This window comes from Lasioglossum baleicum, chromosome 10 (genome assembly GCF_051020765.1).
Source record: "Lasioglossum baleicum chromosome 10, iyLasBale1, whole genome shotgun sequence".
Lineage (NCBI taxonomy): Eukaryota > Metazoa > Arthropoda > Insecta > Hymenoptera > Halictidae > Lasioglossum > Lasioglossum baleicum.
The window spans coordinates 6,854,028-6,877,099 of NC_134938.1; the positions used below are offsets into that span (position 1 = coordinate 6,854,028).

Below are 23,072 nucleotides of genomic sequence, written 5' to 3' on the forward strand. Positions count from 1 at the left end.
CTTCGCCAACCCTCCTCCCCCCACCGCTCGCGATCGATCCGCGTTTCACTACGGCGGAAATAAATCTGCGTTTTCCGACGGGTCCCGCGATAATTAAAATCCACGGGATTAAATGGCCGCGGGGGGAGGGGGACGAACTTGAACGGAATAAAAATCATTGAGAAACTCGATTCGGGAATACAGGCCGGTATTTATTTAGAATTCGTCGATCGTGTCCGCCACGGGGACAACAGGAAATTTCATTGCACGATCAAAACGGTATTTGCTTTACGGTTTACTCTCGGGAAAGTTTTATTTGCCAAGAGGTTTGTTGTGGGAATACTGTTCGGTCTGCGACAGATTCCGGACCGTTGATGTACGGGGTGTTTCATCAATTTTGTACTGCCTTCAAGGGTGTGATTCCTCAGGTCATTTCAAGTAACTTTCTCCTTTGCGAAAATGTTCTCTGAGGCTCTGTTAAGGAGTTATTAACGAAAAACACAGACGAAACAAGGCGTGGCTACGATTGGCGCCGCCCACTGCACTGTACCCGCCCGCTCAGCGGGGCCTCACGTACTCGCGCTATGATTGGTCCGTGTTTTTCCTTAATAACTCCTTAACAGAGCCACGCAGAATATTTTCGCAAAGGAGAAAGTTACTCCAAATCACCTCTGTAATCACCCCTTCCAAGGATGTACCACATTTATGGAACACCCTGTATACAACGGCCGATGCTATCGGTGAGGAGGACGTTCGCAAATCTCCCAGAAACGATCTTTCCAACGAATTTCGTTCCCTGCGGAAGAATCGATGGGCCCCCATTCCCAACGTCAGTTTTCACTTTGCCCGTGGATTACAAGCGGCTTTCTCCGAGAAAGCTTTCGCAGGAATTCCGGGGGAGGACTTTCCCTTCTCACGTGGGGGCGGACTCACAATTTTACAGCGAGGATCGGTCTTTCGCCACCCCCCTGGCCGCAACGAATGGCTCTCGGGAAACGTTTTTCCTCCCCTTTTTCTTGATAGCGATTACCGGCTATCAGGACCCGGGATACTTCGGGAGGATGTCTTTCGGGGAAACGTAAATAATTCGAGATACTATCGGTGAGCTTAACCCCCAGCTACAGTGATTCCTTTCCGAGATCCTGGGACCTTTGATTATAAAGTCATTTTTTGTTACGACGAAGTTGGTTGGCAGTATTGGAACTTCAAGAAATTGATTTTTTTCTGGTCATTAGACTGCGGATTTTATACGTTTTTCAGGAAAATGTGAAATCTGAAACAGTAGAAGAATTGGGGGTGTCAATATGTAATTTTCAACCCCACAAAATTATTGAACAAAGAAGGCAATTTACATTTAGCTTCTATAAATTTAAATAGTGTGAAATAACCACTATTAGTGTTATATATTTGGCGCTCCGCAAGTTCAACAATTTTCAATACGACGTAAAAAGTTTCAAACTTTCACGAAACCTGTGAACTGTGGATTTTATCACACCGTGTAATGATTTCGGCTTTAATGAATTCATTGTTTCCAAATTTCCATTTTCCTCACGAATGAAATATTTTTATAATTCGCAGAACGAACTGTTTCCGTGTTGCCGACTTCGCAACCGATAACAAAATCCTTTGAAATGAAATTAACGCAGTGAAATGTTTGTCAACGTTCTGAATATTTTCGTTATTTTTCCCGGTTGCCCCGGGACTTGTCACTGTTCTATTTGTAACATTTGCATTAAAGTGATGCTATCGATTTGTGATTGAAATATATTTTAACACGGGTCGCGCGAACCAAAGAGTCACCGGTGCAACCAAATAATTCGATTCCGATTCCCGGATTGCAATATTTTTAATCACGATGACGCGGGAACCTTTGGCTGGAAATGGTAATGAAAAACGGCAAAATGTTTGTGGGCGAACACACCCGCATAACAAGCGAGACAGAATTCCCTGCTGTCACATAACACGGCTGCTTCAGTTACCGCTTCGTTACTTAATTCGGTCAGCGACCGATTAATTAGATCTCATTATCGGAAGGGAATCTGATACACGTGACAGGTAAAACGTTACAATTCCTCCGCATCGATTACAAGGTATTGTATGCGCCATAGTGGAGTGACTTCTTCGGACTGGAAAAACCGTGAATTTAGGCTAACATTTTAGTAGCAATAAATGGCAAATTTGAAAATTTGAAAGTATCCTAAAAATGTTGTACTTCTTTGAAAGAGATTCGTGAGGTGATTTGAAGTAACTTTTTCCTTTGCGAAAATGTGCTCCGCGGCTTCGTTGCGGAGTTATTAACGAAAAACACGAACCAATCAGAGCGCGGCCAGGGTGCAGTGGGCGGACTCCGGCTCCGTCGTAACCACGCCCTGATTAGTCCGTGTTTTTCGTTAATAACACCTTAACGAAGCCGCGGAGAACATTTTCGCAAAGGAAAAAGTTACTCCAAATAATCTGAGGAATCATCCCTTTCAAGCACATTTTTTTTTAAAGAGCTGCGAATTAACATGTATACGGTACAAGGTTTCAAATACCGATTTGAATGTTGACTTTTCAATTTTTGTGAATTGTCAACGCACTGCGGGACTTGCGAAATGTTGTCACAATATTGTAAAGCGGAGGAAGAGAAGGAGAACAATATCGCCAGCAATTATTACAAATTACACGTCTAATGAAGTCATTCCGCGTTGCTTTGAATGGGATCGCAGTTCAGCAGATGTAGTTTCGAGGTTCCGGTATAATAACGCGGCAACACTGCCGAAACGGTACCGACCAAAAACAGAACCAACGAGTAATAACACGCAACGAGGATATCACGACGCTTCATGCGCTTCGTAACTCAGCAAAGCGTGTTATTAAATTTAATTGTCAAAGAAAGCTTAGCTCGGCCCGCAAGAAATGTCGACCGAGGCGGAAATCCCTTTGAGTGGCTTACGTTTGCTTAATTTAGTCCCTTTCGCTTTGTTTCATTGCCCGTAAGGATACCTTGCGCGCCAGCTTCCCTCCCATCGCGATTCTCTTGCAATTAGCGCTAATTGCATAACACAGGCCTCGATCCTCCTGAAACAGTTTCCACGACGTTCCCGATTTCCTGTCGCCTCTAAGAACAATCTGATTGCGCCTCATGCGGGTCGTCTTAGAACCTTTCCAAACTGATCTCATCGAGTGTAAAAACACTTTCAATTCTTACAATTCTTTGCAGACTGCGGATCTTTATGCGAAATAAAAATTGTCCAAGTCAGTTACAATGAAGGAGAGTTGTAACGTGACGTATCATGTTAACAAAAAATTGCTTTTTTGCACTAAATACAAACTTCTAATTTTTCGACATAAGTAGGTTAATACATTTTTACAACTAATGTCGAGCTGCATCCATTGATGTATTCAAAAATACGTTGTTCGAATTGAGAAAACGAAAGTGACCTTCATATGACCTTCACGCGTCCACTCACGAAAAAACCTTCTACCAGGGATTCTCTACGATAAAAATCATTGATAAAAAGTTGTTTATTATAAAGAAAACAATACGAAGAACAAAATGATTAACAAATATCGATATTTACACTTTTTGGTTACAAATAACAGTTATTAGTGTCCAAAAAATTGGATCCTCCTCGATAACTGTTATCGATGAAGAAAAACTGTGTCGATTGCTCAAAGCAGTTATCGATGAGAGATGTTCATTTCGATCGCTCATAACAGTTATCGATGAGAGAAGTACATTTCGAGCACTCATAATAGTTATAGATGAGAGAAATTTATTTCGATCGCTCATATAACAGTTATCGATGAGAGAAATCGATAACTGTTATAAGTGATCGAAATAAATTTCTCTCAACGATAACATTTACGAACAAGAGAACTTTTCGGTTACTTATAATCCTTATTTGTAACCAATACGATTTTAGTCGATGAAATACTTGTTATTCTATGACTCTTTTTCTTCTTGGTTATAACAGTCCCTGCCTTCTACTTATATGTATAATTTTTTGATCGTGCTGAAGTCTATACTAACAATTGATTTTTCTTGTTCGAGGAACAGGTTCGGAATAGGTTCGCTATAGAGGAATGGTTCCGAACTTGGAAAGACGATGAAAGCCGATCGTGGATTGCATCGAATCAGTCGGAATCCCGCTCGGAAATTCCGGGTAAGGTCTACGCAACTCGAATTGAAACGACAGAGGCAGGCTAACTGGCCCGAAGCACTGCCAAACGGAAATATGAGATACACGTACGAGAGTTCCGGAATAAATACAGAGCTGCGGCAACATTACGGTTCGGCTGATATTTGTTTGCGTTCTCTTCTTGCGAGTGTACACACCGGCCATATATCATTTCGTCCGGCTGAAATTCGCGGTGATGCTAAATCGGTTTTGCATAAAAGAAATATTTGCTCGGGCTCTGCAAATCGTTATCCTTTTCCGTCGAGCACCGAGGAAGAAGGGGGAAGATGTTACTGTGAGAAAGGAAGTTATAGATTTTTGTGGAGAAAGCGCTAGGCCAAACTGTTTCAGTATAAGCATCACCCACGATAATTTTTACTGGTACTCTTGTGTGCAAAACAATGCTTTTAAGTTGCAAGATAATCCACCAAAAATTTCAAGTCGCTAACCCCTCATTTAAGGATTCTAGGGTAGACACCCTTAACTTTATCATTTTGTTCTCGTTTGTTTTAGATATTAAGATAACAAAAAACGAAAATATCTTTTCACAGTTCTGAGCGAACTATTAAGGGTTGAAAAAAGTTATTTGCGCAAGAAAGTCACATCGTAAGTGCGAAATAACGAAGCAAATAATATTCAGCCCAAAAAACTCTGTTTCCCACCACTCTCATACATTTCGATTCAGCCCCGGCGCGACGACCGAACGAAATTAAAATATATATAATAATTCTTGTCGCTCTCTAATTTCCACAATTACCGACGAACGGGCTCGCTGAACAGTGAAAATGGATAACTCGCGTTGCGATTTAATTATTCCCTGGCGGTCGCGGTGTTTGCGTTCTCCTGCAAAACTGTCTCTTTGAAAATGGGTAAAATGAACGTGACAAAAAAAGAACTTGGAAAACGCTTAATTTAATAGCAGTATGATTGCGTTATATTTTAAGGTACGTATCGAAGAGTATCGATTCCTATATGATACTGAAAATGGAAAAGAAAAAAATAACTTTTTCAAGATTGCATCAAAGTTGAGTTTTTTTTACATGTTAAAATTGATCTGATAACTTCCTAAAAATGGTCTAATCACTATTTAACCAAACAAAACGTTCACTAACATTTATTGTAAATATTCCCCGTTGATAGACCGCGTCTCAAATCGGACGAATGAAATTTCAGGAATTCCGGTGAAAATCCGAGGGAAAGTTTCGCCGTGTTCTTCCCGTTCCACTTCTCCCGTTACATCCTGTATGATTGATGACGTCAGGATGACAGGACATTCCTCCGTGAAAGTTCATTATCGCGACTCGTCGTGGAGACGAACTGGGAGACGGGATGGGATATTATTTAATTAAAGCTATCCAAGACGCGATTGTACCGGAGGATTTTACTACTGTCTGCCTCCGTCCTTTGACTCCTTCCGAGGTCTTCCCCTTGCTCCTTTCAAGAGCTACGAACCGTTTCTTTGCCGAGCTAATTGAAAAGGATCCCCGGCTTTAATGACTGATGTAGAACGAGTGCGCCTTCGAATCTCCCAGATAAAAGAGGGAGCTTCTCTACCTCGCTCTCACGGTTTGTCATGGAGAATTCCGTGACTCCGTCTTCGGTTTGGTTGCTTAATTAAAGTAATTCGAGGTTGGTTGCACCTGGGCCCTCTGCAAACGGAAATTTCTTCGGTGGCCGTGTCTTCGGGACAGTTTTTTACCGTTAATTCGGTGGCGGGACACATTGTTTAGAGTTAATTAAATTTCAAACGGCCTCACAGCCAAATGAAATTCTAATGCCCGCGCGTAATTCACCCTCACAATGCAGAGTGCGCGTTCATTCAGATTTTCAAGCTCGGCAATATCATGCGAGACCGACCAGGGAACTTATCGAACCCGTAAATTCGAAAAATTATGGCAAGACCCTATTTTTCTCGTGCTACGAAAAATTTCAAACTTCTCGTAAAATATCTCAGGAATAACAAATGATATGAAGAAAGAAGTTCGGACGAAAGTTGCACGGTACTATTGTATCTACCGAACTGTGTAAAAAGAACATTTTTATAAATGCATTTTTCAAGAAAATGGCGTTAAGGTCGTATGAAAGTCAACTCTGTTTTTTTCCATTTACATTCCGATATTTTCTTTCAAAAGAAACACAATTGTGGAGGTCATCCAAGGTCACTCTGCGAAATAGATGTCTGAATGCATTGATTCCAGGGGTCAATAAAGCTGCGTCGCATCGATTGAAAAGCCGACCAAGAACGTACCGAGTGAAGTTGTCTGATCGCCTTACTAAGGAATCGCTCACACAGACGCAGTGGTAAATTCCGCATCTCCGGCGAGACGGAAGCAAAGTTCCGGATTCATCAGCCACTGCTAATTGCCAGAAGCGTAGCCGGCGCGGTGGGCAAAGTTGTTTTCCGTCGGCGTCAAAGTCCGGGATGTCGTTCGTTACCGAAATCACGCGATCAATCCGTCCGAAAGGGAATCATAGAACGTAGTAGGACACGGCTGGTTGGTGACGGCGCGCGGCTTGATCCGCGAAAATCAAGGAACCGTGTGCATCCGGTCAGTGGATCTGGCATGATGGCGCGCGGCACGTTATCGCGTATAAAGCCGCCGGCGGTGTATGTACGGCCGATAAAGTATTCATCAGAAAGTTTACGGTTGTCGGGCACACCAGTTTTAAGGCACGCGGACCAAAGCCGCTTAACCTTTGTAGCGAGCGGAGTACGAGAGCGAGAATGGTAACGGGAGAAGGAGAACAGCCCGGCCGCACCGAAGTAATTTGTTTCTGTGAAATATATGCACCCGTAGGCCGATTATGCATGCGCTTTACAGCAACAGGTTACGCGCATCTGCAAATAATACGGCCGGCGTACTCGCGCGCGAACGAACACCATTTTCCCCGGTTACTTCTTTCCAACCCGCGACCCTTCCTTCCCGTTCATCTGAGATAATAGACGGGTTACGTCCCGAGGGATGCCTGGACGTTTTGTCTTCTCGTTCGACCGGAAGCGATAAGCAGTTCGACTGGAAACCAGACAGCGGTTCCAGATCCTGCCGTACAGGATAAAAGACATTTTTCTTTTTGCTTTAATCAATAATACATTCCCGAAGTCACAATTCGAAATTGAAAGTAGCTGTGGATACCAAAAATGAACTCCGCTCTTCTGGAAACCTTAATTAATCACTAGACTGCGGATCTGTATGCGTTTATGGTTTGTAAAAATTTTCAGAAACTGCTGGAGCATCAGATTCGACAGAATTCAGTACAATTTTTATTTATTTTGGACCTAAACATGTTATTACTCTATATTATTAGTATTCTTCGTCAATTACAGGACACTGAAACCGTATAAAAAACTCTTTGTATTTTTAAGGATTTTAATAAATTGCAAATAACGTATGGACGTTCTAAAATTGTTTTAATATCTTTACTGTGTTACGAGCCAGGGCCGCGAGCAGCACGAGTGGCCGGCGAAGGGTTGTTATCCTGGGAATATGGTCTCAATATGTTAGTTAAGGTACGCGGACGAACCCAATGCGAGATTGGGGAGCCGCTAGGATTATAGACAGCGAGGACGGACCTGACGCGAAGTCAGGGAGCCTCGAGGAATGGAGTCAAACGCTAACGAACCTGATGCGAAATCAGGGAGCTGCTAGAAAGGTGAAACTTCGTGAAGAAACCCAATGCGAAATTGGGGAGTCACTAGGAACGTCGCGCAGACGAACCCGATGAGAAACCGGGGAGCTGCTAGGAGGTTGTAGAACAACGCGGACGCACCCAATGCGAAATTGGGGAGCCGCTGGGAGGTTGGATGAGAGCACACACGAACCTAATCCGAAATCATGGAGCTGTTAGGATGCGGACGAATCTGATACGTAATCAGGAGGCCGCTAGGACGGTATAGTTTTCGTGGACGAAATTGTGGAGCCACTAGGTCGGATGAATCTCTGTTTGCACAATTGGAATGGCGTGAACGAACCTGATGCGTAATCAGGCAGTCGCTAGGATTGTTAGTGGACCTCGTAACAAGTATTATTTAATTGATACAATCCGAGCGGTAAGATTGTATCATGTGGGGACGTTCAATTACTTGATTAGGATTATGGAACAATAATAATGGGTTAAGTGATTTGCACGAATTTACAAATAAACACAAATATATCCTGATTATAAGAGAACTAGCTTTTGCCCGCGGCTTCGCTCGCACAGAAAACCGTTTAATGCCCTCGGAAATTGATATTGTTTCTCCATAAAACCTTTTAACCCCCCATTCAACCCTATAGAGTTTTAATTTTATGTCATGCCGCCATCTTAGATTTCAAAACCCCTATTCACCCCCTTAGGGGATCAATTTTTTAAAATGACGAAACAGGTGTTTGATTAATTATATCAAAGAGCATTAAGGCCGCGTATGAAGTAAATCCGACCACGAATAAAATATTCCTTATACAAACGTTGCAACACCTTTTCATCCCCTTGGAGGTTGAATTTCGAAATATCGTTTCTTATCCCTTTTATAGATCATAAAGGAAACCTCTGTGCAAAATTTCAGCTTTCTAGGTCCAAGGGTTTAGCCTGGGCGTTGATCAGTGAGTGAGTGAATGAGTCAGCACTGCATTTTTATATATAGAGATATGTTACAATTGTGTAATTGTCGCGACTGAATAAGACGGAATTGAGAGAAAGTATTATTACCTATGATGATGCACTGGCAATGAGGGGTCTCAGAGCAACTTTACAAATGCCTAATAGATTTTAAACCGAACTCGCGGGATCTATATGGTTGACTTTGATACGAAGGGCCCGATCTCACTAACAAGCTAGTGACAAGTTAAACGTGACGCGATTCGTGTGTACAAAAATACTATCCCCCGAGAGTAAAAACCTAAAGATTTATACCAGTATACCCCTACAATGAATGGAATGCTCTGTTCATAATCTGAGGGCACCTAGGGCCAGACTCTCGTTTTTTGTCACTTCCAATTAAATCGGGCCAGAGCTCTGTCTTCGTCAAAAGGTTCAGCTATGATACGAAAGGTTATCTAGAACGCTTCCTGCTAGAGACGATCTTGAAGAGATTCCCGTGAGAAAGTCGAACGGAATCTGTCCTCTATCCGTAACAACTGTTTTAAATTACATCCACCCATTTTTGTCATAAATGCATAAAATCCGCAGTCTAGTTGTTAGTCTACAAAAATTGAAAATTGCATAAACATCCGCAGATAGATTTTTTTTTAATAGAATATTGAGTTTTGTAGATCTTGTTTACCATATGCTCGTGTTCGTAAATAAACGCGAAACAAGATCTACAGAATCGGAGAAGGATAAATTTGCCGAATGTGTTTATCCAGCGAGATGCGACATCAAATTCCACGAGGCAGACCGTAGCCAAAAGGTAAGGCAATACTAAATACGTCGGATGTCGCGAGTTCGTTCCGTGTTTCATGGCGACTGGCCAACGGAATCGAATCCGTCGACTCGATCATACGCTCTCGAGAACGAGAGTACAGCTCGTAATGGCCACTTACGAGGACCTTTGGTTCTTCCGGTGTGCACACCGGAACACGTGGCCGGCCTTGTCCACTCGACAACTCGATAAATTAACGATCTCTAGTGGCTCCACTCGTCAGAGGTCGACAGATCAAACCATTATTCTTCGTTTCTCTGATTAACCTCGGTCTTTCGGTTTCTGGCTCGGCTGATTCGCAGGGGGAGATTTGAACATCTATGTCGTACACATATCGTCATCTAATGGTGTGTATGTTCGCATAAAATTAGATAATGTCAAACACTATGCCCTACTCGACTATATTAATAATAATAACCGAGTTTTCTATTCTATTAAAATTATTTTAGACCGGTGTACTAAGAAATCAACTTTAACGTAATACTCAGCAATATATACACAATAAGATATAAAAATTATTTGTAAATTTCAAGAATATCAATAGGTAATTTTTTATAACCGGTTCATATTATTAAAAATGATATTTCTTTGGGAAAATCGGCGCAAGAGATTAATAGCAACAATTTAGGTTCGATGGTCGCTCCAGTTTCGGAGGAAACAGTTTGCAACAGCGTACACGCTGTAACATCCAGTAGTTTAGGTCACAGATAAGTCGGACGTTCAGGAGATTGCGCCATTCAGAAGTCAGACGGGTGGCATACGGTTCCGCGAAGTGTCAGTAACACTCAGTCAAACTATTTCATGTATTTATACCGTGAACGAACATTTTAAGGGTATGCAGGGTTGGCCAGGTCCTTCTCAGGCGAAACTAGTAGGGCCGGGTGCGCATTTGAAAATTAGAATCAACTGTTTGCATTTAAGCGTCTGCCGAATAATAATCGAGAATTCTGAGGGCAATTCCGTCGGCGTTACCTCGGCGCGTTTAATTAAACGCTTTCGCGTGAGGGTGCTCCGCGTCAGCAGGAAAGACTTACGCGTTTCTGGCCCCGCGGAAAGCCCGCGCCAGATCTAAAACAACCTTTAGAATTAGACCGTTTAACGGTGCAATTACTTCCTAATGCATTCCGGCGCAAGAAGTCATGCCGCTCGCACTGGGAATTGCTTTCTAAACGCGGCTACGTTCTAAGTCGTAAGAACGGTTTGTACACCGAGCATCCTTGAATCGAAACTGTCGGTGTGTCCCGACAATAAATCCGACCATTCGTTAATTGCCAAAGTAAAGCTTTCGAAAAATATATCGTGACATGTATCATCTTTAATTTTGACAAAGCAAACAATTTTTTATGTGTTCTTTTATTGGGTTGTCTAATCAATTCCCGCGTTTTTTGTATTTTAGTTTTTTTGCGCAATTTTGTGTTTTATTGGGTAAAGTATATATGTATATATGCACTCGCAAGTCTTTCTCTTGTTCTATATTCTCTATAGTCTAATTAATTTTAATAAATTTTCAGGCTTTTTTTCAATGAAAGTTCCAAGAGGCAGAAAAATTCATATTCGACATCTCACTAATGTTGTGTGCCACCCAAGCTCCAAGTTTTTGAGTAAAGCGCATGGAGTGAAGATGGTTAGCGATGGTCTATCACTTCACTCCACGGGCTTCACTCAAAAACTTGGAGCTTGGGTGCCACACAACTTGAGTGAGATGTCGAAAATGAATTTTTCTGCCTCCAGGAACTTCCATTGAAAAAGCCTGATGATTGATTAAAATTAATTAATTCGTCAAATAGAAGCAGGATAGGTTTGTAGAGCAACGAAAAGACTTGCGTATGCATATATATATATACTTTACCTAACAAAACCCAAAATTGCGGGAAAAAAATAAAATACAAAAAACACGGAAAGTTATTACACAACCCAATATTTTTAAATAACTCTACACTCTCGTGTTGCATCGCGTGGCTCATATAAAGATACATTCAAATATGCGCTCACTATCATACATGACCTTCAAATGACCTTGAACTCCGAAGATGAAGATCAAACTTAACTTTCGTTGTACAAAGAATACGCAGGAAAGAAGAATTGCAAAAAACTCGAGTCAAATAGAAGTTCGCTTTGTTTCTTAATATGTTTAGATGTATGAAAATATCATATAGCTGTATTTTCAAATTCGTCTAATGTTTTTACTGTTTTAAATTATACCGGCGTGAGCCGCTGTGAAACATTGCGCGCCGTCCCGATTGACCGTGAAAGATATTCGCAGCAGTGATCTTACAGAGAGAGAGTGCCAATTTTTCCGGCATTTTCTTCCTCCTCCCGGCAACGACATTTTCCTCCGCATTGTACGGGTGCGCTGACCCGCGCTCCCAACGGCGCCAATTTAAATTTAAATGGAAAAGCCCGGACGCGGAGTGGCGGGCCTGGCTCGTCCCTGTCGAGCTTTTTTTCAGCGGCCACGCGAAACGCTCCCAATTTCGCGAAAATCCGGAAACGCCGGCCGAATCTGTCCCCGGCTTCTTCACGGGCATTACCTCGAAGCCTTGTGAAACTCGACACGGGGGCATCGTTTCTATTGCCCGTTATTTTCGACATTTTCACCAGCCCCGGACACGTACCAGCCAGCACGGTCTGATTTATCGTCGACTCGAACTACTGCGAGCGTATAACAAAACTGCTACGGCAAACAGGGCACCATGTTTTTTTTTACATGATATGCTATATATATATTACAGAAATATAGTTTAAAATTACTCAACTTAGGCGAGAGTTGTTTAAATTTAATAGAAAAACCGTGGATTCATTTTTGAATACGAAAGAGTAATGCACTGTTTTAGGTACAGCACTTATCGTTGACTCGAACTACTGTCAGCTCTTGAACTAATTTATTATTATGACAATCATTAAAGAATACTCGACTGGGTTCTCGTTTCTTGCAATCGACGCAGACAACTTTTATGTTGTATAAAATAATATCTGAAGAGCCACATATCGGTGGACACACAGAAGGAAACTATGATTCAGGCATCGTCTTTGACGCGTTAAAGGCTGGTTTCCGCAAGGATAACACGACTCGCTGAAGCAGAAGACGCGGACGGAGTTTCGGTTCACCTGAGGATTCAAGGTAACGCGAGTACCTTTGTAGAAGTTGCACCAGTCGGGGACTTTTCGACGAATCAAAGCGATGGAAATCGATATCGTCGCTCTCGAAGGTCTGTGAAACATTAGATCCACGCGGTGGTCTATTTTTCGAGAAACTGGGACAAAAATCGATGTGTCTCGAACATTTAATATTATTTATAAATGTATTTCCAAGCATTCTAATGATGTCTGAAACTTTTTTTTAGGATGAGAAGGTGACCTTCAATTTTTTAAATGGAATACTATGTTTTACATAATGTGAAAGCGTGCGCCAAAAAGAATTAATTCGTATAGGACACAGCGATCTTCAAGGTCATACAAGGTCACGAATGGAAGAAACATTTTGTCCCAGTTTTCGTACTTATCGACCACTGTGCGCCGAGTGAACGATAGAGTGAGGAGAGGGGCGGTGACATATTCGACGGGTTCTTCTTTCGCGGAAATTAATGGCGCTTTAATGGGCGGAATTAAATAACGAAAGATTACACGGTCCGCTGACTACGAAAGTAGACGGAAAATGATGAATCAATGGGCCCCGAAGACGATAAGTCGTTGAATTAATTTCCAATTTGCTTCTCCAGCCCGCTTTGATGTTGCTTCGAGCGTCTCCTTTCCCCGGCTGAATTAACTTTCATTATTAATTTTTCGTAGACTTTGTACCTGGACTAGAGCGCCAGATTGCGCCGGCGAGTATAATTTCAGCACCGATCATTTCTTTTTTCCGCTCGTCGGACCGGATTTGATGACTTGCGCTTTTAGTTAGCGGTTCCTGTTGGGATTACGTAAATTCTGTGCATTATTAACGCTGTCTTTACGTTAAAACGACCGGGAACCAATTTTTTCATTTACAATTATTAAACTTGTTTCTTTAATACTTTCATATTATCAAAATAAAGCTATAGCATTCCATTTTGAAAAAAGAACACGAAGCTACCTCGAAATAAATTTTCCATAGTAAGGAAGATTCGAAACATATCATTGACGGTTCTCTAAAATTGTGTGGAACAATTCCCCCTGGGAAATGATGAACGTCAGCGGGTTAAAAAATTACGCACTGTATCAGAGAATCCCCTCAAATCCTGCGGACGCGTTTGCGTTTCTAGTGTCCGTTAATTGGTACAGCTTGTACATAAAGAAAAAAAAAAGAGGTGTGCACACAGCGAGAACAGATTGTTCCTTTGTTCCGTGGGGCAAATAGTCGCGGGTAAAATCCACGGTAACGGTATTATTAATGGCTCGCAAGTCTCGTGAGCATCGTGACCCTAATTCCGAGCCGGAGGTAAGGCTCTTATATTACCGGGGCCGAAGACGGCGAAACCTTTCAGGGACACGGGGACGTCCCGGGGGTGATTTAAAATCGCTTTGACCGCGTAATAAAACTGCGGGGTCGCGTAGTCGGCGCACGTCTACGTTGGACGGTTTCGTGGATTCCGTTCGCCGATAAAACCCTCTTGTTTACTGACCCTCGGCGCGGTTAAGGGTCGTGGAAGTGGAGTAAAAGACACGATGAAATAATAGCAGATACATCAGAAAGCCGTACGATTGCCCCAACCTTCGACCAGCGGTAAACATTGTGCGCCTCTCGAACCGAATGGCTCATAATCTCGAACCTTTATGTCCGTGATCGTATCCTACCGATCAAAATCAAACGATCGCTAAATCTTCGGTGAAAAGAATACTTTCACATTGCAACTGAAAATGAAGGTATTCTCTCCGTAACTGTTATAGAAGAGGCGCCACATTCTTTCCAGTGAAAAAACAATGTTCCTTTTTAATGTTTTACTATTTAATAAATCTTCTTGTAACTCGGCGCGCATCGGTTGCGTAACTGCGTCGGTTTCACCGCTCGTACGAGCATCTAGCCGCGAGGGTTGCCTCTTCGCGAACTTTGTTCTAATAATTATCAAGGCGTTAACGTCGCAACGAAAGCTTGTACAGATCGCTAAAACATTCGGCGAACAGCGGCGAACAACGGGTATCGGTTGTCCTTGCAGCGTTGCAGTTCCTAAACTTGCCGCAGTTACGAAGACGGTTGCGAAACACTGTAAAGCTCCTTTCCCTTCGTATCGCGGCATTAACTGAAGGTCTTCCTACTGCGAACTTGCTTGCTTACAGCGTAACTTTCATCAAACAATTATGCGACACCGCCTATCGTGTGCGAATCACGCAAAATGACAAAGCAGTATTTGCGTACGGGCGCTTCTAGCATTTTCATGCTGGCCCGTTCGTTCTCGAGCAATGAAATAAAACAATTCTTATATATTACCCCACACTAGATTGCAACTTTTGATGGAAATCTTTATCGTCGTATTCTCGTCTCGTTTTTACTAGTAAAATGACTCCAAACACGATATAGTTACGATCATTATTATTCGTGCAACAAGCGAAGTGTAGAATTCGTATACCTCCACCGTAACTGTTACTCGCTTGCTACACAGGTAGTTATGATTGCAATTACATCGTGTTTGGAGTTGTTTGAATCAGAAAAGCGAAACAAATACGATGACCAAGCGAAAACCATAAATAAATAATTTTGATTTTTGAATATAAAAGATGGCACGAGCTGCGAGAACCAGATCTAAGGGAGTACAGAGAGAAGATATAAGTTATTGTCCGGCTGCATAATAAGTGGATCGTCGCCCGAGTATTCTAAAGAATGTTTGACTTTTCATATCATTACCGCCACAGTCTCGGCTATCCACTTTTCATTTGGGTAATCTCGCAGCGTCCTCGTCGAGCCATTCGCTCTTCGATCCACTCAGGAACGTGATCCAGCTTTTTAGGAAAAAAGCCGAGGTATCGGCGCTATCCGCAAATCTCAGGCATAATCAGGCTCCTTTTATAAATGCAGCAGGACTTTGTCGAAGTAATCCGTGATTTCGAATGTATCGCGCGTCCGATCTGGTTCCTTAGTATAGATTCGTTTATTTCTTCTTCTCTGAGCTATTCCCGTTTCAATATTGTGCAAGCCGTGTAAAATACACATTTATCAATAGACTGCGGATTTGATGCATTTATGACAAAAATGGGTACGTACAATTTAAAACAGTGGAGATATTAAAAAGATTTGAGGCCATCAGTGTATTAGTTTCGCCTTAACAAGATAATCAAAAGAAGAATGAAATTTTTATTTGGCTCCTGTGTCTTGCAATCACTGCAAACATTGTTTATTTTTCATAAAGATCCGCAGTCTGTTTATCAATTATACAGGGTGCTCGGGTACAATCAGGCTCAGAGAAATAATTTACAGGTGACCACTATAGTTGACTGAAATCCTCACACGTCCGCCTTTCCCAAGGAATCAGGGAGCACGTGACTCGAGGAAGTATGACGGGGTTGATTTATTCGACTGCGGAACAGGGGCTGGGGAACGGATCCCGTTGTTAAATGCCTTCGGAGCAATACGCCGGTGCAAGCACGCAGCAGAATCACGTCGGCGTAGTGCTCCGACGACCGATTATTGCAGTCCACATACATAACGTGTACACGAACAGAGTGTGTTTACCCAGCGACTGGGTTTAGGGTTCCTATTACGCTTCCTGAGGAGGTTCGGCTAAGGCCACCTTGGTCGAACGACGAAGGGATGGGTCAGGTCAGCCCATCCCGCGAAATCTAGACCGCTACGCTATTCGCTGGAGATTAACTGTCAACGGCCAGTTAATATTCCGTCAATCTTGTTCTAACCCAACCATTAATATGCGATCGGCCCTCTTCGTTCAAACTGGCCCGCTGACAACCGCCTTCCACAGTTTCTGATTTCTGATTAATTATCCGAGCGATCCTCGGTTTGCTCGTCTTCCCGAATTCAACGAAACTCTCATCCCTTTTAGGGTAAGTTAGGGAGCGACAGCCCACTTTTGTAAAAATTAAAATGTATATTCATAGGTTTATTGAATAAGCTGATAAGTTACCTCAAAAATGCCGAATATTAATATTATCCCTCAATTTTAATTTAAAAATGAGCAAGTAAAAAGCGTCCCTTTATATTAAAATTTATTTTAAAGTTACGGCTGCTGCTCCTTACTTTACCGGACTCAAAATTTGTGCCTTTCTCCTATGAATTATGTTGTATTTGGTATGTAATCCAGTAGATCTGTACCGAGTGAAGTTTCGAATCTCTAGGATCAATAGTTGAGAAGCTATGGTCGTTTAAAGTTGAGCATATTTTCAGTTTTTTGGCAGGTAAGGGCGCCGCCATATTGGTTTGTAGTGACGGTCGCACGCCGCTTAATGAGTTGGTTAGGATTAGGTCGAGGGTGGGGGGGGGCAAGGTAGGCGGCTCGCGGTCGCCACTACAAACCAATATGGTGGCGTCCTTACCTGCCAAAAATGCTCAACTTTAAGCGACCATAACTCCTCAACTATTGATCCTAGAGGGTCGAAACTTCGATCTACATCCGCGCCGGCTACAAATCTACTGGATTATGTACCAAATACATCATAATTCGTAGGAGTAAGGTAATAATTTTGAGTCCGGTAAACTAAAGTTTACCCGAAGTTTCTGTTCTGTACAGCAGCAACAACCTAGCAGATAATGTTGAGCTGCTCTCGATTCCTTCGACACAAGAATATGACTGTGACGCGCCGAAACAAACGATCCTCTGTCCGTGCCACTCGATACTAATAGACCATGGAAGAAAATCCGATCGATCACCGGCTCCTCGAATTGTTTCGAGCCGCAAACGTGCGCCGATATGTTTCCAAATGAAATTAATGGGATCAAGAACAGCCGCGCATTCTCCGTTAACCGTGCTGCCCGACAATGACGGAAACCAGTTGCCGAAACAACTTTGATAAAGCCCCGTGGCGACCAGGACAGTGACAAATTCTCGACAACGGTTTCTCCTTGGTGAATCGTGTTTTGGATTCGACTAAGAGCATTTCTACCACCGGCGTGTTTCCCTGTCCCTTTCTTGGCCGAACTTCGACCGTGTTTCTGTTTGTCCCTCCATTCCGGTTCGACGAATCACCTTCAAGTTCAATTACACGCGGATATGACCGAGAAATGCCCCTACACTAACTTCGGATTGCCAAGCTTTAAGCTATAAATAAACCGGGCAGCTTTGCTGGCAGTATACCTGTCCAATTAGTTGTGCAGGTGGACGAGCATATGCGAGCTTGCAATAGAATAGATACTCGACCAGTTTCGTACGTGGTGTGTAATTAAGGGAGCTAATAAGATAAAGTTGGCCGAATTTGCAAGCTCGAAGTGGAACTTGACAATACGTAATCAGACAAACAGAAAATCTACGTTATCGACTTCACCGCTTGCTCGTGCTGCCACCTAGGTCAGAAACGGCAAAAATCGCCGAACTTTAAACACTCGTAACTTTTGAACCAGTGGGCTCCTCAGTTTGAAACATAGATATTCGGCATTTTCTCGTTAAAATCTGCAGGATTACGTTTACAAAAGTTAAAAATTTCTGGTATCCTCGGGTGAAAACTCTGTATCAGTTGCGACAGCTATTAGCAAACGCCAGTATCTGCAAAAAAATCTCTAAATAACGAAGTTTCAGGCAGGCAATCCAAAGACGAGTTTAGAGGACCGTGCCAGTTCGCAATGTCTCGCGATCAGCGTGTGCGCTGGTGTAGCGTAGCCAGACCCCGGTTTGTTTATACCTGTAATCTCGCAAAAAAGCCGGCGGATCGTAAACTGTTCCGTGGCAGGAAAGTTTTCCACGGTGCGCGCGAAACTTCCGCGGAACTGTAAGTTCCGTTGGGGAACAAAAACGCGGCAACTTTTTCTCCGCGGGCTGCCTAATAGCATGAAGTAATTTCTTCCCTGCTACTTATTTACTCTATCGCAATCAGAAAACCGTATCTGGACGCGGAACTTCTGCTCGGTTCTTCTGGCAAAAGAATCCACCGCACCGCGCCGCCGCGCACTGGAAGGAACTACTTCAAAGGGGGATGGGACGAGAACACGTTCCTGGGAACGGGAACTTCGGGATGGTGTTCTCGAGAGCATCCATAACCGAAATGCCAACTGATTCGTGCGAACCAGAAACTGTGACCTATCTCTCTTTCTCCTCGGTACCGGATCCCTCGCCCCTGTAAACTCCACTTACAACGGAGGAACTATTTTCTAAAGGGCACGAGAGTAGGATTGAAACCCAGCTACCGACGGGAAAGCAATTTTCTCGAGGAAATGGAACTTAATCCGACGCGCTCCTCGCTGTTTTAAGGTCTCGCGATCGCTTTTAATGATGACAGGCCAGGCTCGGACGTTGCCGAAATTAATTATTTGACAAAATAATTCTAGTCGCTCTCTCTCTCTCTTCCGGTGAATCCTATTCGGCTTGGCACTGTTCTTGAGTGGAGAAGTGGAACAATTAGCAATTTCGATTATTCTTATTCCAGAATAAACGTGTGTTGAAATTTCCGATGCAAAAAGTTTAATAGCTCTTTTGAAGGAAATTACTAAAAATGGGTAAAAAAAGCAGGCATTCAAAAGAAGAATCGGCTTTTAATTACCGCGAGACGCGGGGGTAGATTTTCCACCGGAAAACATTGCGAACTGTGAAAAAAAAATGCTTGAAAAGAAAAGAGGTAAACCAATAAACGTGGATTTCAATTGAAACCCGTTCGCATCGCGGTGGAAATTAATTGATCTGGCTGGTTGATAGAAATTCACAGCGGCATTATGAATACGCCGCCTGGGCACGTTCGTTCACGAAAAGACTTCTTTTAATGTTCCCGTTTATTTTCTCGAGGCTGCTGGAACAAATATATCGGCGATACGATGCCGAGGTATGGCGGAGCGAAATACCCCCGGGCAGTCGATATTTTCCAACTACGGTCCGGTACAATTCTGAAAATAGATTTATATTCGGTAGGGTGCGTTTATTCCGCGCGAAAAGCGAATATAAGTGATAGCGAATATATAAGCTGGCTGAAAGCAAAGAATTACAATTCCCGCGAATTGAGGCGATGTTACAAATTCGAGAAGGGTAAATATTGGACCTCATATGAAAAAAGGGAGGAAGGATGGATCGGCGTACAGTGGGCGGTTTCCGTAAAATAAGGGGAATTAATTAAAAAATATTCATATCGTGGAATACGTGAAAAGCCAATACTGGATTGAGAGAAACTGAAAAGAGCGCAAACTCAGGTATGTCATTGATTGTTTGCAATCACACACGAACTCAACTAACGATATTTAGGTTTAACTCCTATCCACATTTAAACGAAGAAAACTAGCATCTTTCTCCATTTCCAGCAAGACTTATGCACGGCATAACATAGTTTAGAGTCCGAAGGATTTCTGACCAAAATTTCGTAAAGTTTGACTTTTTGTTATCGAACTTTTTGCAACCCAGTGCGCGAGAAAGATCCAGTGGAACAAGCGAATGAAAAGCGGCGGGAATGGAGTCGCGCCGCTCCGAGACGTACTTTAAATTAATCAAGTGACATCTGAGTTGCAAAAAGGGTTCAGGGCCCCGGGGATATCACCGAAGGACCGGCTCGAGGGGCAATTTTTACGCTTCTTTGCGATTCGAGGGAAGTGTCGCCCTCGGGACGGAGAACTGAGAGCAATGCCAGCCGTGAGATTTTGATTCGATTCGGAACCCATTAGAAGCAAAGAGTTCAGGTTAACAAATCGAAGTGAAACTTTTACGGAAGAACTTCCCGCCTAAGGGATCTTCCGTTAAGAGGTGTCGATCTAAATTTCGCGCGTGGTTATTAAAATTGTAAATTGTAGAAAAACTGTCCGTTTTGTCAAGATATACTTTCTCACACCCTGTACATGTTGTTTTGCACAGTTGTTAAGACACGCGGTATGCGCCACTGTAAACGCAGGTTTCCGTTTCAGTTTCGGTCGTACAATGTTCTTACATGTCTGGAGTTTCTAAAATTAATTACAACTATAACTTCGCGAACAGTTCCTCCTGATGCTAGGCAAGAGTTTGATGCACCGTGCAAAACAACACGCTCTCCCCGTGCAGAAACCGTCGCACATTTTCTGTACCATAATTATCCACATCTTTCAACAAGTTGTAAATGACTTTCCAATAACCCTTCGTAGACTGTACAATTTTTGAAATTGGCAAACTTTCTTAACTCCAATGTTAATTGAACTTTTCCTCCATTTAATTTCCTCCGGATTTCCATTATTGCAACGAATATTCACAATAGTTCTAAGGTTCGCCTCTTGTGCCTCTAAATCTTCAACGACACACATACAAAGTAACTTGCCTTACCGTGGCAGTCTTAAACAAGTTAACAGAAAAGTAAGTAGAAATCCAACTCCCCCTCCCCTCTTACTCTCCAAAAGAGTAGAAGTTCGCATTAAAAACTTTGCTCGATAAACTCCGGGACACGTTTACGTCTCCAAACATCATTAACGCGGACTCGGATATCAACCGGCTTCGAGGCACTGACTCGAAACTCTGTGAACTCTCGTTTCCCAGTGGAAGAGGTCAATAAATAACCAGACGGGCCACCGAAACGCGTTAAGGAGGCGGTCTCGTGTACTTAAAAGAGTCGACTCTTTTTTCAAAGCGTGGAACCTTGAAAAGGATGAAATTTCTGAAATGTGCAATTTCGCCAATTTTTAAAAGAAGTACTTCGTTTTCGTGCCAAGAAAAAAAGTAACTAAAATTACATAGAAAAGTTAACTGTAAATTAATTCCGAAACAAATTTTTCTGTGCCGTCGAAAGCGACCAAGGAAAATTTGAAACATTGTGACGTTCCGATATTAAACCGGTGTCGCCGTTTCATCTTGTAACAAGCGAGCCAACGTGCTAATTCCGGTCGAAAGGTCTCGGACCCCGAAGAAATTGAATTACGCGCACCTGACGTGTCCATCGTGATCGAGGCTGCGGCCAACTCCGCTCCTAGAGGATGCCGTTTCGTAAATCCCTGGAGGCGACTGCTAAGCGACGCATTACTATCTCATGAATTCCTCCGTCGTCGCAGTAATTACGTGACCGGGGAAAAGTGACGGGACTCACATTGATGGCGATCCTATCTTTCACTTCCACGCGATGGAATCTCGAACAACTTCGGGAATCTTCCAAGTTCGGGAAAAACTGTTGGTCGTCAAAAGAGTATCAATAGTTGCTTCTACCGGGGGGAAGTGATCCATATGGAACCTGTTCAATCCGCAAATACAACAGAGACACATGAAACATTTGTGAAAAATTATTTCCTCTGCAATTCTGACCAATTGCAAGCTCCAAATATTATTACAATATGACACATTATAATTAGGGTCACATAAATAAGTTGTACAAAACAACTTTCAGTATTTTCAGTATTTTTACAATTTTATCAAAACTTGATCTGACTTCTCAACAAAAAAAATCCGAGTCGTACGATCCAATATTTAACCCTTATACGCTCCTCAAGAATAATTGCATAAAACAGACTAGAATATTAATTCACCCATGTTTGCTCTACACGTGAAATCAACAAATTATGTTCCATTTGTAACGTCACATTTTAAAGAAATACATCTCACAACACAGACATAAAGGGATCAATGATTTTACAGTATGTGAAAATGGTAAATGGGTGAATTTTTACCCTGAGGATCGTATAAGGGTTAAAAAGTTATACAAATTTTCTTTTCCCCTCTGTGACATTTTTGGGGCTGAAGAGCAATCACAGTAGCAGTAAAGAAAGTGGTAGCGGGGTTGATAGTGTCCCAATATTAGTGGGAGTCACTTGATGTCTATTGAATTGCACTTTACGTACAATACATTGAATCCTGTGATTCTTGAAAGGCAACACGTGCTAGCCACTTTTACTGCTGGCTGTTGAAGAATTTACTTTGGCCATTACGTCAACAAGTAGACGTGGTAAGTTAACCGGTTCGCGTGTTTGTTGATTTCAGAAGATGGGCTCGGTACACGGCGAGGAATTGCCCTTCGTTTTCGGTGCGCCGCTGGTGGAAGGTTTCGGCCACTTCCCGAGGAACTATACCAAGTCTGAAGTGGCACTCTCGGAGAGCATCGTGCAGTACTTCGCGAACTTCGTCAGAACTGGGTGAGTAGAGGACGATCTTGATCGGCTGTTGGAGTGCTCCTCGCTCCTCTTACTGGTCCTCCTTTCTTTCTGGATCTTAGACTGGTTATTGAAGGATGCTCTACGTCTTCCTTAACGGCGTTCCTCTAAACGAGTAGGCGGTTCGCGGCTATCTTAGGCACGTTTTACAAAGCAGAACAGACACTCGTGGGACTCCTAACATGACCAGTCCGTTTATGCACTGGATCCAAAAACTACTTCGACAATAACCTTCCGATTTACGAGGAATTTTCACTGTGACAATTTCGTTGATAAAAATAGTACAACGATAAATTTGGACTCGTTTTAAAGCTCGAAGGCTCTGCTTTCGCAGATCATTTAAAGATGTTTTTTTTGAGAGAACGGTTGCCTCGAAACCTACAGT

The 23,072-nt window shown here is 42.7% G+C and overlaps 1 protein-coding gene across 3 annotated transcripts in view; it reads left to right on the forward strand.

Annotated features, from left to right (window-relative positions):
- The window catches only part of Nlg-4 (neuroligin 4), a 511,553-nt gene that overhangs the window by 389,861 nt on the left and 98,620 nt on the right, over positions 1-23,072 (forward strand). For all 3 annotated transcript variants that reach the window (XM_076431568.1, XM_076431570.1, XM_076431569.1), the window contains exon 9: positions 22,518-22,669. In XM_076431568.1, the coding sequence (XP_076287683.1) occupies positions 22,518-22,669 (152 nt within the window). The remainder of the gene's footprint in view (positions 1-22,517; positions 22,670-23,072) is intronic.